The 16,347-nt window shown below is 44.5% G+C and overlaps 1 protein-coding gene across 1 annotated transcript in view; it reads right to left on the bottom strand.

Moving 5' to 3' along the window:
* Nucleotides 1-3,123: 3,123 nt before the first annotated feature.
* LOC121003402 (oocyte zinc finger protein XlCOF8.4-like) overlaps nt 3,124-16,347 on the bottom strand; it is a 55,054-nt gene continuing 41,830 nt past the window's right edge. Inside the window, exon 7 of the mRNA XM_040435244.1 lies at nt 3,124-4,096. Within this exon, the coding sequence (XP_040291178.1) occupies nt 3,255-4,096 (842 nt within the window). The 3' untranslated portion in view covers nt 3,124-3,254. The remainder of the gene's footprint in view (nt 4,097-16,347) is intronic.

The following is a 16,347-nucleotide window of genomic DNA, read 5'->3' as shown; positions in this document are numbered from 1 at the left end:
TCTGACTTTTTCGGACGCGGTGATACCTAATATGTTTATTTTTGCCCATACAGCAGTTTATGATCACATTTAGAGCTTTTTTGTGTACAGGAGAAGATGGGTAACACATGATGGGATGCTTTTTTTCCATACTGTTCAAAGTGAAAACTTTGGAGCTAAAGCAACATTTTATAGGAAGAAATTAAATTTTTCATTTTCACAGCCAAGAGCTTCTAAATTCTGTGAAATGAATGTGGGGTTAAAGTGCTCAATATACCCCTCAATAAATTCTCTGAGGGTTTTAGTTTCCAAAATGCGGTCACTTTTTTGGGTTTTCCACTCCAGTGGTACCTCATCAGGGCTACTCTCTTCAAATAAGACATAGTGACCAAAAACTATTCCAGCAAAATCTGCCCTCCAAAAGTCATATGACGACCACATATGTAGTGTTTCTGCAAACTGCACAATCTGGGTAATAAATATTGGTTTATTTTGCTGTTAACCCTTACTGTGTGACAGGAAAGAATGGATTAACAGAAAAACAAATGACAGTTTGAAATTTCACTTACATCGAAAGGGTTAACAAAGTTTGTAAAATAATAATAACATAATTTGAGAGGTGTAGTTTCTAAAATGGTTGTATAAGGGTTTCTATTATGTAAGCTGCTTCAAAATCCCTTTATAACTGAATTGGTACTTAAAAAAGTCAGTTTTGGAAACGTCCTAAAAAATAAATAAAATGACATTTACAAAATGATGCCAACATAAAGTAGACATATGGTGAATGCTGATTAATAACTATTTTATGAAGTATTACAATCTGTCTTAAAAGCACAGAAATGCAAATTTAGAAAATTGCAAATTTTTTAAAATTTTCTATAAATTCTGAATTTTTTTATAAATAAATAAAAAAAATATTAACCCAAATTTACAGCTAGCATGAGGTACAACGAGGGACATTTATCAATGTCTTTACACCAAAATTGTGCAGTAAAAAAGTCACGCATTATGGATGTACTGCCAGATCCCCATTCACTGTAATGTGATCTGGCCGCTTTCCGGCATATATGTCGGCTTTCAGCAGGAGATAAAAAATGCTGCGTGTAGTATTTTTTGTCTGGCTAAAAGATGACGGATACAATGAATTCTGGCAATCTGTTCTTCTGCCGTAGTTCATAGCACATATTTGAATGCAGCCTAAGGCCCAGTTATTGATTTTGGATGTACTTCTTTATATCCATTCTTACATACTCAATACTATCTGTAAACTGCTAAACAGGTTGCTCCTCCACAGTCTGACTGCTGCCAGGCGGCGGTGTGTCAATGTATGAAGGTGAAAACAAAGTTTTCTCCCTCACAGATTAGAAGTCATACAATAAATTACTGCATTTCTACATGATAAAGTGCAACAATTTGTGCCCCACAAGCAGCTCACTGGTCTATGACTGGGTATAGTGTTATACTATTGAATAATGTGTTTCACAGTTGATAGATTTTTTATTTAGATTTGATGAGATTTCAGTGTTTTTATGCTGTCTGGGGTGGAACCATTCAGAATTGCTACAGTGTTCCTTTTCATATATAACTTTAACTATATACAGTATTAACATAATTGATTGTACCTTTGCTTCTGTCCTATCCAGTTGTTGTTATTTGCACTTTTTTTTTTTACTTTCACTTACATTTATGGCTGCTCATTTTAATGAGATATTATGGCTACTTCTGATGATATCTCATGGCAATGTGTGCACTAAAATTATTTATACTACACTATGTAGACAAAAGTTCTGGGACACCTACACATTACACCTATAGGAGCTTATTTGACATCCCATTCTCGATTTATATGGAGTTGGTCCACCGTTTGCAGCTAATACAGCTTCCACTCTTCTGAGAAGGCTTTCTATAGGATTCTGGTAGTCTGACTGTGGGAACTTTTGCCAATTCATCCAGAACATTTGATGCTAGATGAGAGGCCTGGGTTGCAATATCCTTTCTAATTCATTCCAAAAGTGTTTGAACGGGTTGAGGTCAGGGCTCTGTGCTTGCCAGTCAAGTTCTTCCACACCACATTCAACCAACCATGCCTTTATGGACCTTGCTTTGTTTACTGGGGAACAGTTATGCTGAAACAGAAATGTGCCTTCCCCAAACTGTTTCCAGCTTGGAAGCATACAACTAGGTCAACTCCTAAAAAGAAACCAATAGCATTATCCCTCCTCCAACAAACCTTACAGTTGGCACAATGCAGTCATACAGGTAACCTTCTCCTGGCATTCCTCAAACCCAGACTCATTCCTCAGACTTACTTACTTTACTCAAATCTTCGTGCTTTACACCACTCCATCTGAGGTCCTGTCATTGTGCTTGGTGATGTACATATTGCACGTAGTTGTTCAGCCATGGAGAATCATGCCATGAAGCTCCTGGCACACAGTTTTTATGCTATGGAGGCTTGCAACTCTACAACTACTGATCAGCAGAGAACTAGTGACTTTTATGCACAAGCTTACATGGTCTGCCACTTTGTGACTGAGTTGCTGTGGTTCCTTCACACTTCCACTCTGCAATAGTGCCACTCACATTTGATCATGAAATATCTAGTAGGGAAGACATTTCATGAACTGACATATTGCAGTGGTGACCTCCTATTACAATACCATGCTTGAATTCAGTGAGCTCTTTAGAAGGACCTATTCTTTCATTAAAGGGGTTCTGCAGTTTGTTTAAACTGATGATCTATCCTTTGGATAGATCATCAGCATCTGATCGGTGGGGGTCTGACACCCGGGATACCGCCGATCAGCTGTTTGAGAAGGCAGCAGCGCCGCGGCCTTCTCACTGTTTACCGCTGGCCCAGTGACGTCACGACAAGTATCAACTTGCCTGGGCGGGGCTAAGCTACATTCAAGTGAACACAGCGGTAAACAGTGAGAAGGCCGCAGCCGATCAGATGCTGATGATCTATCCAGAGGATAGATCATCAGTTTAAACAAACTGCAGACCCCTTTAATGATTGTAAAGGCAGACTGCATGGCTAGATGCTGGATGTTATACACCTGTAGCAATGGGACCGAATGAAACACCCAAATTCATTGACTAAGAAGTGAGTCACAACACTTTTGTCCATGTAGTATTGTATATCCCCTGTATATTGTTGTACAATAATATGCTTTCTGTTGAAAGGTCACACTGAGACATACATGAAAAATCTCTAGAAATTGCAGTGATATTTGTTTAATAATTCTTTTAAGAGATAGTGAAGGTTCTGATATTTAACAAGGGCCAATATCTGAGTAAAACATATCCCACAATCTGTGAGTTTTTTGATGTTCACAAAGATTTGATTTCCTGTTGAAACACTTCCCACATTCTGGACACGCAAATGGCTTCTCCCCTGTGTGAATTCTCTGATGTCTATTAAGATCTGATTTATGGTTAAAACATTTCCCACATTCTGAGCATGGGAATGGCCTCTCACCTGTGTGAATTCTTAGATGTTGAAATAAACTTGATTTCTGACTAAAACATTTACCACACTCTGGGCATGAAAATGGCTTTAGTCCTGTGTGAACTCTTTGATGTCTAAGAAAATTTGATTTCATGGCAAAACAAGTTCCACATTCTGAACATGAATATGGCTTCTCCCCCGTGTGAGTTCTTTGATGTTCAATCAGATGTGATTTTACAGTAAAACATTTTCCACATTCTGAACATAAAAATGGTCGTACCCCTGTGTGAGTTCTCTGATGTCTAGCAAAATCAGATTTTTTGCCAAAACATTTCCTACATTCTGAACATGGAAACAGCTTTTCATTACTGTGAATTTGCTTGTGCATAGACAGCATAGAAAAACTCACATTTGGGTTAAAATGTGTCTCGTATTTAGAACATGTAAACATTTCACTTCCTCTGTGACCTGTAACTTGTTGATCATTCTGGGATTGATGAGATGAAGGTTCCAGGTAATCAGTGGGATCACTGGACAGATCTCTGCTGTAAAGAACCGAAGGCAAAGATGGAGTAGTTGACTGATTGTCATCATACATATGATATTCTGATGTGTAAACTGGAGGTAATAGAAATTGTTCTTCTGGAATATTGGTGTAGTCACCTGCTGAAAATAGGAACAAATCTAATTATTTTCTTGTTATTCCTTACCATTAATTTTCTATGTTACACTTATTAACTAACTGATTAGCCACTTGAGAGCACAACTAAGACTACATTTAGATTTTGTGTAATAAAAAGGTTCCCTCTCAATCGATTAATCCAAAACTTAGCAAGCAATGTTCAAGAGATTTCCAAAGATTTTCATTTTTCTCTATGACTGGGCTTATACACATTGTGGCTGAGATGAGGTTTTTTTTCGCAATCACTGTGTTATTGTTGTGATTACAGAAAACTGCTGCAAAAAAAAACAAGCACAAAATGTAAGTCCGACATAAAAAGGAAAAAAAAAGCTATTAATTTTTAAAATCAGTTAGAAATTCCAATATGTAGCAATTAGAAAAAAAAATCACTAGCAACTTGACTGGAGTAATTTAAAAGGGATTTTCAAGCTCGCCCATGCATTCTTATGGAGAGAAATATCACAAAGATATTTGCAAGATATAAGATATATGAAAAAGATACAAAAATTGTAAGTGCAGCCCTAGTCTAACTGCTTATTTAACTGCTACTGAAAAACCTTTGCTGCAGAATAGGTTCCCTTAACATTATAGTATAAGTAATTCTCTCAAGCTTGACTACTACTGGAGTTCACCGAATTCAGCCTAGCCGGATACTGCCATTCACAGCTGGACCCCTTTGACTATAATTGAATCCAGCTGGTTCTGGCATGAGTGTTGGGTCTCGACCAGACAAAAAATGCTACATGCACCAGTTTTTGTCCGGCTGAAACCTGGCATTCATGCCAGAAAGTGGCCAGATCCCCGCCAGATGCCAGTATAGTCAATGGGTTCTGGCAGGGAAGGCAGTAACTGATTCTCTGCCGGATCAGTTAAACATATATTTGAACCTACTGTGAGATGGCCAAGTAATAATATCAGGGAAAGGGGTCAGCTCTACAAGAGAGTTCACAAAAGTGACTCTGCTATTACTCAAATTCCTCAGTTTAGGGGATGTGTATGGTACCTTATGTAGTGGATTGGTTCATAAAAGGAGAGTATCATTGTCTCTAAGGCTGGGTTCACATCACGTTTTTGTATTATATTTAACATATACAAAAAGAAGGTATATGTTAAATCAATGCCTCCGATGGCAGTGGCATCTGTCACTATAGCGTTCCATTGTGAAAAATACATACAGTTAGGTCCATATATATTTGGACACTGACACAATTATTTTTTTTTTAAACATATTTAAGTAATAGTTATATAATGGACATGGGCATAAAGTCCAGACTTTTAGCTTTCATTTGAGGGTATCCACATTAAAATTGGATAAAGGGTTTAGAAGTTTCAGCTCCTTTACATGTAGCACCCTGTTTTTAAAGGAACCAAATGTAATTGGACAATTGACTCAAAGGCTGTTTAATGGGCAGGTGTGGGAAATTCCTTCATTATTTATTTCTCAATTAAGCACATAAAAGGCCTGGAGTTGATTTGAGGTGTGGTGCTTGCATTTTGAAGATTTTGCTGAAAAGTAAACATGCGGTCAAAAGAGCTCTCCATGCAGGTGAAACAAGCCATCCTTCATCTGCGAAAAAACAGAAAAAAAAACATCCGAGAAATTTCTACACTATTAGGAGTGGCAAAATCTACAGTTTGGTACATCCTGAGAAAGAAAGAAAGCACTGGTGACCTCAACAAAGCAAAAAGACCTGGACGCCCACAGAAGACAAAAGTGGTGGATGATCGCAGAATAATTACCATGGTGAAGAGAAACCCCTTCACAACAGCCAACCAAGTGAACAACACTCTCAAGGATATACCCGTATTTTTTGCCCTATAAGATGCACTGGCCCATAAGACGCACCTAGGTTTTTGAGGAGGAAAATAAGAAAAACTAATATTTTGAACCAAAAGGTGTGCTTTTGGTGGGTTTTGAACTAATGGTGGTGTCTGGATGACATAATTATGGGGGATCTGTGGATGACGCACTGTTATGGAGGGGATCTGTGGATGACGCACTGTTATGGGGGATCTGTGGATGGCACTGCTATGGGGGTCTCTGGATGGCACTGTTATGGGAATCTGTGGATGACACTGTTATGGGGGGGATCTGTGCATGACACATATATAGCATCTTATGCTATATATGTGTCATCCAGAGATTCCCCCCATAACAGTGTCCCTGTGAGTGAATGACCCCCAATACAGGGGGTAGGGGCCGGCATCTTGTGTTGTAACGGCAGTGGGGCCCGGTGCAGTCACTGTATTCTATTACACCGACCCTGCTCACTGTAGTATTCATATGTAACGTGTAGGCATTATACTATAGCAATCCTCTGTGTACTCATTTAAAAATCATGTAGCAGGCGGGGCGGCAGTGTAAATCGCTACGTCAAGTGCCTGCTCCTCCCACATTATGAATAAAGCAAGCGGAGCAGGTGCGTGATGTAGTGAGTGACATTACGCTGCCACCCGGTCTGCCTGCTACGGGAGTTTGAAGAGAGTACGCAGCGGATTGCAGAGGATTGCTATAGTTTAATTCCTACATTAATGCCTTACATATGAATATTACAGTGAGCGGGGCCCGGTGTAATAGAATACAGTGACTGCACCGGGCCCTGCTGCCATTACAACACCACATGCTGGCCCCCAGCCCCTCTTACCTCCCCACTGATACATCGCCGGCTGCGCTGTGCAGCATCACGGCCGGCGGTGTATCAGTGTTAACAAAGTTAGCATTCGCCCCAAAAGACGAACTGCCTCCCCCCCCCAATATTTTGGGAAAAAAGAGCATCTTATAGGGTGAAAAATACGGTAGGGGTATCAATATTCAAATTTACCATAAAGAGAAGACTACATGAAAGTAAATAGAGAGGGTTCACTGCAGAGTGCAAGCCACTCATAAGCCTCAAGAATAAGAAGGCTAGATTGGACATTGCTAAAAAAAAAACTCTTAAAATACCAGCACACTTCTGGAAGAACATTCTTTGGACATATAAAACCAAGATCAACCTCTACCAGAATGATGGAAAGAAAAAAGTATGGCATGGTACAACATAATCCAAAGCATACCACACCATCTGTAAAACACGGCGGAGGCAGTGTGATGGCTTGGGCATGCATGGCTGCCAGTGGCACTGGGTCCCTAGTGTTTATTGATGATGTGACACAGGACAGAAGCAGCCGGATGAATTCTAGGGTTTTCAGAGACATACTGTGTGCTCAAATCCAGCCAAACTGATTGATTTGCGTTTCATAATACAGATGGACAATGACCCAAAACATAAAGCCAAAGCAACCCAGGAGTTTATTAACCTCTTCAGGACACATGACATACCGGTACGTCATGATGTCCTGGTACTTAAGGACACATGACGTACCGGTACGTCATGTATGGTTCGGATCACCGCCGCCCGACGGGCGGTGATCGGAACCCGGTGCCTGCTCAAATCATTGAGCAGGCACCTAGGCTAAATGCGCCGGGGGGTCCTGTGACCCCCCCCCCCCCCCATGTCGGCGATCGCAGAAAACCGCAGGTCAATTCAGACCTGCGGTTTTCTGCGTTTCCGGGTTATTCGGGTCTCTGAAGACCCGATAACCGGGAACAGGATGGTGATGGTGGTGGGATTTTACCCCACCAATCACCATCCTGCGATCCTGAGAGGTGATGGTGACATCACCTCTGAGGATCGCCTCTGATTGGTTGGTGGGCAGGACGGCGGCAGATTCAAAAGTTGTCGTCCATTGGTACCAGCATCACCCCATCTGTGCCCCCCAGGACCCGATCTGGGCCCCAGCACCCCCCATCTATACCGCAGGTACATAGGGAAAGCATAGGGAAAGTTTGGGTTAGGCAGGGAAAATAAAGCGAAAGTTAGTTTGACAAACTTTGATTGCATCACCATAAGCTAGGGTGTCTGGGGTCCACAGCACAGCTGTGTGACCCTAGACCCGCCAGGGGTGCTGCCGCTTGCCCCCCCCCCCAACTTTTTTGGGGTGCAGGATTTTATTTTATTTTTTGTGTACGTTGACTGTGGCCGGCACTCTTAGCGTCCGGCCACTGTTAGCGAATCGCACACCCCACTGCTGATCAACTTCGGACGGTTGATCAGCGGTTTAGAATTATTTTTTTCAAATTTTTTGCCCTTTTTTTTAGTTTTATTTATTTTTGTTAGTTTTAGGGTGAGTTCGTGAACACCCGTGCCCCCACACACATGCACACCAAATAAAGATTTACACACACGCACATATTTACATACACGCAGACACACACTCCCCTATGGCCCGCCGGACGTTCTCGGCCGAGGAGGCATACGCCCAGCTTGCCTCCGACTCCTAGAGTCCCAGTGAGGACGAGGATGACCCCACATTCCTGTTGTCATCCGCGTCCTCCTCATCATCTAGCGATGATGATGAGCCCCCAAGGCGGCGGAGACGCCGCCAGGTGGAGCAAGGGGACCGCCATGTTAGGGACCCTGTGGCCCAGCCTAGTACGAGCAGCTCTGGGGCTCGTACTAGTTTTCCGGCCCACCAGTTAAATCCACCGGAGCACCCTGCCGGTGAACTAGTCTGGTGTAGCCCAGAGCGATACGAGCCCGTGATTCCTGATTTTGTAGGTTAATCAGGAATCCAGATTTCCACAGTGGGCTACACTGAATATGACTTTTTTTGTCATCTTAAATGACATCGTAAATCTGATGGTGGAGCAGAGGAACCTGTACGCCCAACAGTTCGTTGCTCAACACCCGGGCTCCTTTTTGGCCAGGCCCGGTGGCTGGACGCCGGTCAGTGCAGCCGAAATGAGGACATTTTGGGGCCTCGTGCTGCATATAGGCCTGGTCAAGAAACCCAGTGTCAGGCTGTACTGGAGTAGGGACGTCCTATACCAGATCCCACTTTACAGTACGGCCATGACACGCTCCCGGTTTGAGGCCATCCGGAAATGTCTGCATTATTCAGATAATCGATCACTTTGGGGCCAAATTCATGGAGGCCTATGTACCTGGAAGGGAGGTTGCGGTTGATGAGTCTCTCATTACGTTCAAGGGGAGATTCATTTTCCGCCAGTATGTGCCCTCCAAGCGGGCGAGGTATGGCGTGAAGCTATACAAAATTTGTGAGAGTACCTCAGGGTACACTTACAAATTTTGTGTATACGAGGGGCGAGATTCCCGGATTCAACCCTCAGAATGTCCCCCCACTCTGGGTGTTACCGGGAAACTTGTGTGGGACCTTATGCACCCACTGCTAGATAAGGGTTACCACCTTTACGTGGATAACTTTTATACTAGTATCCCCTTGTTCCAGTCCCTTGCCGCCAGATCCACGTCCGCTTTTGGGACCGTGCGGAAAAATCAACGCGGCCTCCCTGCCCTCCCCCTCCAGGTACCTATCCCCAGGGGTGAGACCCGTGCCCTTACCACTGGAAACCTGTTGCTGGTCAGATATAAGGACAAGAGGGATGTCGACAATTCATGGTAACGGCATCACCCCTGTCCCTGTGCGAGGTACCACGGCAACGGTCCTCAAGCCCGATTGTATCGTCGACTACAATCGGTATATGGGAGGAGTTGATCTCTCTGATCAAGTCCTCAAGCCATATAACGCCATGTTCAAAACCCGGGCATGGTACAAAAAAGTTGCGGTCTACTTGGTACAGGTTGCCATGTACAACTCTTTTGTGCTGTCCTGGAGCGCTGGCAACACAGGGACATTCCTTCAGTTCTATGAGGCAGTCCTCAAGGCCCTAATCTTTTCGGACCGGGAAAGAGCAGGCCGGAGTACCTCGGGAACTGTAGGCGCCCGGATCGTCCCTGGCCAACACTTTCCAGGTGTGGTCCCCCATACTGGAAAGAAGGGACGAACCCAAAAAAGGTGCAGAGTGTGTCAACAGGAGGGGGATACGGAAGGACACCACAACTCAATGGCAGAGTCAGGGCATTTTACTCCCTGGAAATAGTCTAAGGCGTACCGATACGCCTTAGACTTTTCCCTGCCATTCATCAGCGCAGTGAGCGCTGTGAACGGCACAGGCAGCGATGCTGCTGCTGCCTGAAACAACCAATAACAAGGCTCCTTACAGTGAGGAGCTTTGTTATTGGTCAGTATGAGCGGGCTGCCGGAGCTTATGGCACACCGCTCTGAAGGGAGGAAGGAGGCGCGCGATCCTTACTGGCGGGGTAAGTGGGGATCTGAGCGCCTTGTTTTTCCCCTATAGTTATGAGTCTGTAGCGCTCAGACAAGCGCAGTCTCTCCTCCCTGCTGAGTGCGGTAGTGAAGATGGCCTCAATAGAAGGTCTAGGGGACCGTCTTCACTACGGCGCTCAGCAGTGAAGAAAAGTGGCTGAGCGCTTCATACTCCTGGCTTATAGAAGTTAATGAGGGTCTCAGCGCTGGGCACTCCAACAGGAGACCTCAATAACTGACAGACCTGTCACCCGTAGACAGGGGCGTAGCTAAAGGCTCATGGGCCCTGGTGCGAGAGTTCAGCTTGGGTCCCCTTACCTCAGTTCTTTGTGGCCAGGGGGGCACATAGCCTTTGTGCTCCCTGAGGCAAAAATTTAAACAGCACCCCCCATGACAAATTCTTGACCTAACCCCTTCCCTCCAGCCAGAGGTGTAACTTGACCAGCATGCACTTTCTATAATACCAGTGTCTTCTTATGTGGCCCAAGGGTCTTTGGGCCCCCTCAGGCTCCTGGGCCCGGTAGCGACTGCTACCTCTGCACCCCCTATAGCTACGCCCCTGCTCGTAGACCTCTACCTATTTCACTTGTCAGATTTCTTATGACTCCATCAAGGATTCATTGCAGCATGTTCCATCAGATGCTGAACTAGACATATTGTGTGCTATAAGGATTTCTTCTGTAATGTGGTGCCGCATGGCTGCATGTGGCCATTTACAGCCTCCAAGACATACAGTCCTTCTGCCAAGCACATGAAGTCTTCGCTGTAAAACTGTATAATCCAATAACCACAGCTGTGGTGGCAATTTTGTGGCATGAGATAGGGCAATGGGTCATGGAAGACAAACTCCCCTTTATAGCAAGATCAAGCATAACACAAAATGACAGCCTCTAGATCAGGAATCAGCAACCCCTGGCACTCCAGCTGTTCTGAAACTACAACTCCCAGTATCCTCCTTTCACTTCTTTGGGAGTGCCTAAGGTTGCTGCACCCTAGATCAGTGGTTATCACTGCGTGATGACATCATCCAGATCGTCAACATGTGACTGTGGCGGTGCAAGGTATGTGCCCGGGTCTTTTGCTTGTGCCCTTGGCACCAGCATGCACCACCATCCATTGTGCCTGTGTCCTGCTCTGCCAGTGCCTCAGGTCTCTTCAGAGTCTACCAACAGCCCCGGTGGCACTGACATACCCACCTGAGAGCTCATCTACAAGGACGTAACTTTGGTGGGCAGCAATGGCAACGTGATGGATGGCATACCCCAGTGACCAGCGGCACAGAAACAGCAGCAAAAATTAAAGGGATTGTCCCAAGATCAACACTATTTACCTATCCGTACTTGACCCAGAGAACACTAGAACATGGTAACCAAGGTGGGACCCCCAGCGAACATGTACTTGAAGAGGACATGTCTGTTTTAGTAACGACTTGCATTTCCCATGCAATAACAATTCTGGGGAGTCAATTCTTGTGACTCTATATTGTATCATTCCCCAATTATTCCTACTAGAACTTATCAACAAATTGTTAGTAGTCTGCAATAAAGGTCCAGCTGCATGTTACCAGTTGACAGCATGTCAGGCTGTGCAGGGACCCCCCCATCTGGACCTTCACTGCAAACTGCCAGCAAATCACTGCAACAGTGTCCTCGGTGGTGCTGACCCCTCAGAGCAACAGTGACCTCAGTGGTACCGACCCCTTCAGAGCAACAGTGACCTCAGTGGTACCGACCCCCTCAGCACAACAGTGACCTCAGTGGTACCGACCCCCTCAGTGCAACAGTGACCTCAGTGGTACCGACCTCTCAGAGCAACAGTGACCTCAGTGGTACCGACCCCTCAGAGCAACAGTGACCTCAGTGTTACCGACCCCCTCAGTGCAACAGTGACCTCAGTGGTACCGACCCCTCAGAGCAACAGTGACCTCAGTGGTACCGACCCCTCAGAGCAACAGTGACCTCAGTGTTACCGACCCCCTCAGTGCAACAGTGACCTCAGTGGTACCAAGCCGCTCAGAGCAACAGTGACCTCAGTGGTACCGACCCCTCAGAGCAACAGTGACCTCAGTGTTACCGACCCCCTCAGTGCAACAGTGACCTCAGTGGTTCCAAGCCCCTCAGAGCAACAGTGACCTCAGTGGTACCGACCCCTCAGAGCAACAGTGACCTCAGTGTTACCGACCCCCTCAGTGCAACAGTGACCTCAGTGGTACCAAGCCCCTCAGAGCAACAGTGACCTCAGTGGTACAGACCCCCTCAGTGCAATAGTGACCTCAGTGGTACCGACCCCCTCAGAGCAACAGTGACCTCAGTGGTACCGACCCCCTCAGGTGCCTGCCCTTATATTATTTCTTATTTATTTTAGGACAGACATGTGTTTGTCCAAGAGTGTATAAATGCACTTACTATAGATTTCCCAACCACATCTGATGAGAGTCATCCAAGCCTGAACTACTCTCATTGTAATAATATTTCCTGACATTGGTTCTTCCTCTTTAATAAAAACACTTTCCTCCTGATCCTTATTTATACCTTGGCCATGTGGCTGTTATAAGGGTGCTCTCACGCACATTTCTTCTGGCGTTTTTACACCAGTATTTTTTGCAGCTGAAAGTCTATGGGAAATATGAAAAGCAGGACACACATGCGTTGTTTTTTTTTTGCTACTGGCATTTTTGTTCTGTAGGTGGCGTTTTTTTAGTCCTTTTTGCTTCTTTTTAAAAATGCTGCATGTTGTATAGCTTTTGGTGTTCTCCCAAGCATTTTGACAACACCTTCTGTAGGAGAAAAATACCAGAAATAAATTGCTACTGGGAGAAACACACCATGTGCAAAACAATGCCAGAAAAAAATGTAACAAAAACCGCAGGTGGCTAAAAAAAAAAGGTGAAAAAATAGGTGGAAAACACCAGGACAAAATTCATTTGTGAAAGCGCCCTAAAGATTTTTTTTCAATTAAAAGGGGTGCTCAGATACAAGAATATATTTCAGGTCAAGCCCTTCCTGATCTCAAATGTAGCTACAGATGCATCTGTATACATAGAGATGAGGAGTTCATATCCTGAAAAAATGCACAAGCTTTGTGGTCTCATATAGAAAGCAAAGTCACCCAACTTCAAGTAACTGTAGGCAATGAAATCTGCTCAAGACAAAATTCAGTGATGACACTATCTAGTATATAAACAGATGGGTACAGGAGTTTCTGTTTGTTAACCCATGGATAGGCTTGCATTAAAGAGGTTGGCTACCTTGTGGTTGCTGTGGATCAATCTGTATGTCAGATGATTATATGGCACTAATATAGCCATTTTTATATTTCATAAGGTATGCTTGCCATAAAATGGCTGCTGATGGAGGGTCATGTGTCAAGGCAAATCACCTCCATGTAATGTCTCCTCCATTCAAATACACCGTACCTGCCACGGGTACTTCACTGTTGGGAGTTTAGGGCAGGTGAAGTGTATTTAAATGGAGGAGACTGAGTGATGTTTCCCCCTCCCCCCCAATAAGCAGCCATTTTATGGACAGGACCTCTAGGTGTACACAGAAGATTTGGAGTCATGACTTATGAAATACAGAAAACTCCACAGAATATCAACAAAAACTATTTTAGTAAGTGCCATATAGTCATCTTACATATACATTGTTCACAAGTAGCCAGAAAGTTGCCAACCCCTTTAAGCCTTCATAATGTAGTTATGTTATGGTGATTGTGCGGGCCCAAGAGCTGTCCTGAGTGACAGCTGGACTCCAGCTGTAATGATCAGGATTGGGGACAACTCCGATCATGGCTGTTTAACCCCCTATATGCTGTTATCAATAACAACCATGGCATCTAGGCAGTAAAGACAAAGGGTGCGCCCTCTGTGCCCTTGTGAACGTAGTTGTGGTGTACCGATGTGTTGCCAAGGCAGCTGGGGGCCAAATGACCCCAGTCCTACCATGACTATATGCCCATTAGGCTGTGCTATGGGCAGTACAGCCTACTAGACAGCATGTCACTGTTACAGTGATAGTTTGCATTGGTATACAATGCAGAAAAAACAAACAATATATTTAAGGCCTCATGCACACGACCGTATTTTTTTTACGTGTCCGATCAGTTTTTTTTTTGCGGATAGGATGCGGAGCCATTCATTTCAATGGGTCAGCAAAAAAACGCGGACCGCACACCATGTGCTGTCCGCATCAGTATGTCCATTCCGTTGCGCCGCAAAAAAAAAAGTGCATGTCCTATTTTTTCTAGTTTGCGGACAAGGATAGGCATTATTACAATGGATCTGCAAAAAAAACGGATCCGCAAAAAAAACGGATGCCATACGGAACGTCATCCTTTTTTTGCGGATCCGGAATTTGCGGACCGCAAAACACATACGGTCGTGTGCATGTAGCCTAAGTTTAAAATAAAACTCTTAAATTATCCTTTAGTTCATTGGTTCGTTTGGGCTCTTAACAAACCCGATCAGAGATCTATGTTGTGTTTCCTTTTAGCCACCTCTGGATTTCAACTTAATATATATTTTAAGTCCTTTTTCTTGCAGATACAACTTTGGTAAAATGTATAATAGAGTTTCTTGTTATGCAGAGAGCCATACCTAAAATATGGATAACCAGGCACATATTCCAGCCAAACCCTCAGTCACATATCGGCGCAGCAACAATTTGCGGGACATGTTGACGCATAGCTTATACACTAGCCCCCGACCGCAATCATGGTTACGAAACCCGCTTACAGGGACATTTCCTTGTGGATCCTGTAAATTTTGTGGTTTCATTAACAAGTCTAAAAGCTTTACCAACAGTACTGCAGATAAAACGTTTTTCACCAAGTCTTTCCATAATTGCAAGTCGGTTGGTGTTGTTTATCTAATGACATGTGTATGCAACATCAAATACGTTGGCAAAACCATCAGAGAGCTAAGAAGACGGATCGGGGAGCATATTCTTGACATCACGAATCTCAAAGACACTCCAATTGCACGCCATGTTCTTGATCATCACAGAGGGAACACATCGTCGGTCAAGTTTCAAGTGATCGACTCTGTGAAGCTGTCACCCAGGGGTGGCGACTGTGATCGCATGCTGTTACAAAAAGAGGGGAGATGGATTTTTTCTTTAAACACCATTAAACCATCTGGCCTCAATGATGCGATCTCTTTTGTCCCCTTTATATAATGACAAGACTGTTTTATCATTTCGTGCACTGTATTGAATTAAGAGATTCATATTGATCCACTTATGCATGTGAGCATATGCGGCTGCTCGTTCACATACATCTCTCCTTTATGATCTTACCCCACTGTATACTAATGAAAAGGTTTCCGTGCTGCGGTGATTGTATTTGAAGCCGCCTTGTTAATTCCCTTACATACAAATGCGGCGCTTCTGCGCTTCCCCTGAGACCCACTGAGTTCCTCCTTCTGTCAGCCATTGGTTTACCTTGTGCTGAGTCTCCTGGCCGGATTGGCTGTGAGACGGAGGCGTGTCTAGCAGGGCGGGGTTTCACCCTGTAAATTTCGGCGTTCTGTGGGCCGCTTTGCGGCCATTACAGCGCCGATTCATATGCACACTAGCACGCTGCGCCTCAACCTAGAGGCTGCTAGCTCAGGCAGGACAGTAGTCCGTACCTCATACTAGAGGAATGCGGTGTTAGGCAGGTTATCCTACTGCTGCCTGTCCGTCCACTACCTCGGTCTAAAAATCATAGCTGAGGCTTTTAGGCTCTGTTTTAAGTTTGGTGCACATAGCTCCTGATGAAATGCATTCCCAATGCATAGAAACGCGTTGAGCTGTTACCAATTAGGGGTATGTCAGGGCAATCCTTGCTCCGTAATTCAACATTGGAGTGACGGCTTATGCTCTGCCATAGTCCTGCACCTGTGACTATTCTAGTGCAGTGAGAGTCTGCGCACTGGCTCTCGCTGTTTGGAGTGTTGTTTGGTGAATTCCTGACACCAGACATCCCCTTGATTATGGTCCTCACCCTGGGTCAAATACCTTGTACCCTGTGGTGTATCGAACCCCTTTACGTGTTGGTTAGTCTGTGAGACTGTTCTAGTGCTCCAGAT

Source organism: Bufo bufo, chromosome 6 (assembly GCF_905171765.1).
Source record: "Bufo bufo chromosome 6, aBufBuf1.1, whole genome shotgun sequence".
NCBI classification, from domain to species: domain Eukaryota; kingdom Metazoa; phylum Chordata; class Amphibia; order Anura; family Bufonidae; genus Bufo; species Bufo bufo.
The sequence above is the reverse complement of the archived record's forward strand: the minus strand, read 5'-3'. Positions and strand labels throughout refer to the sequence as shown.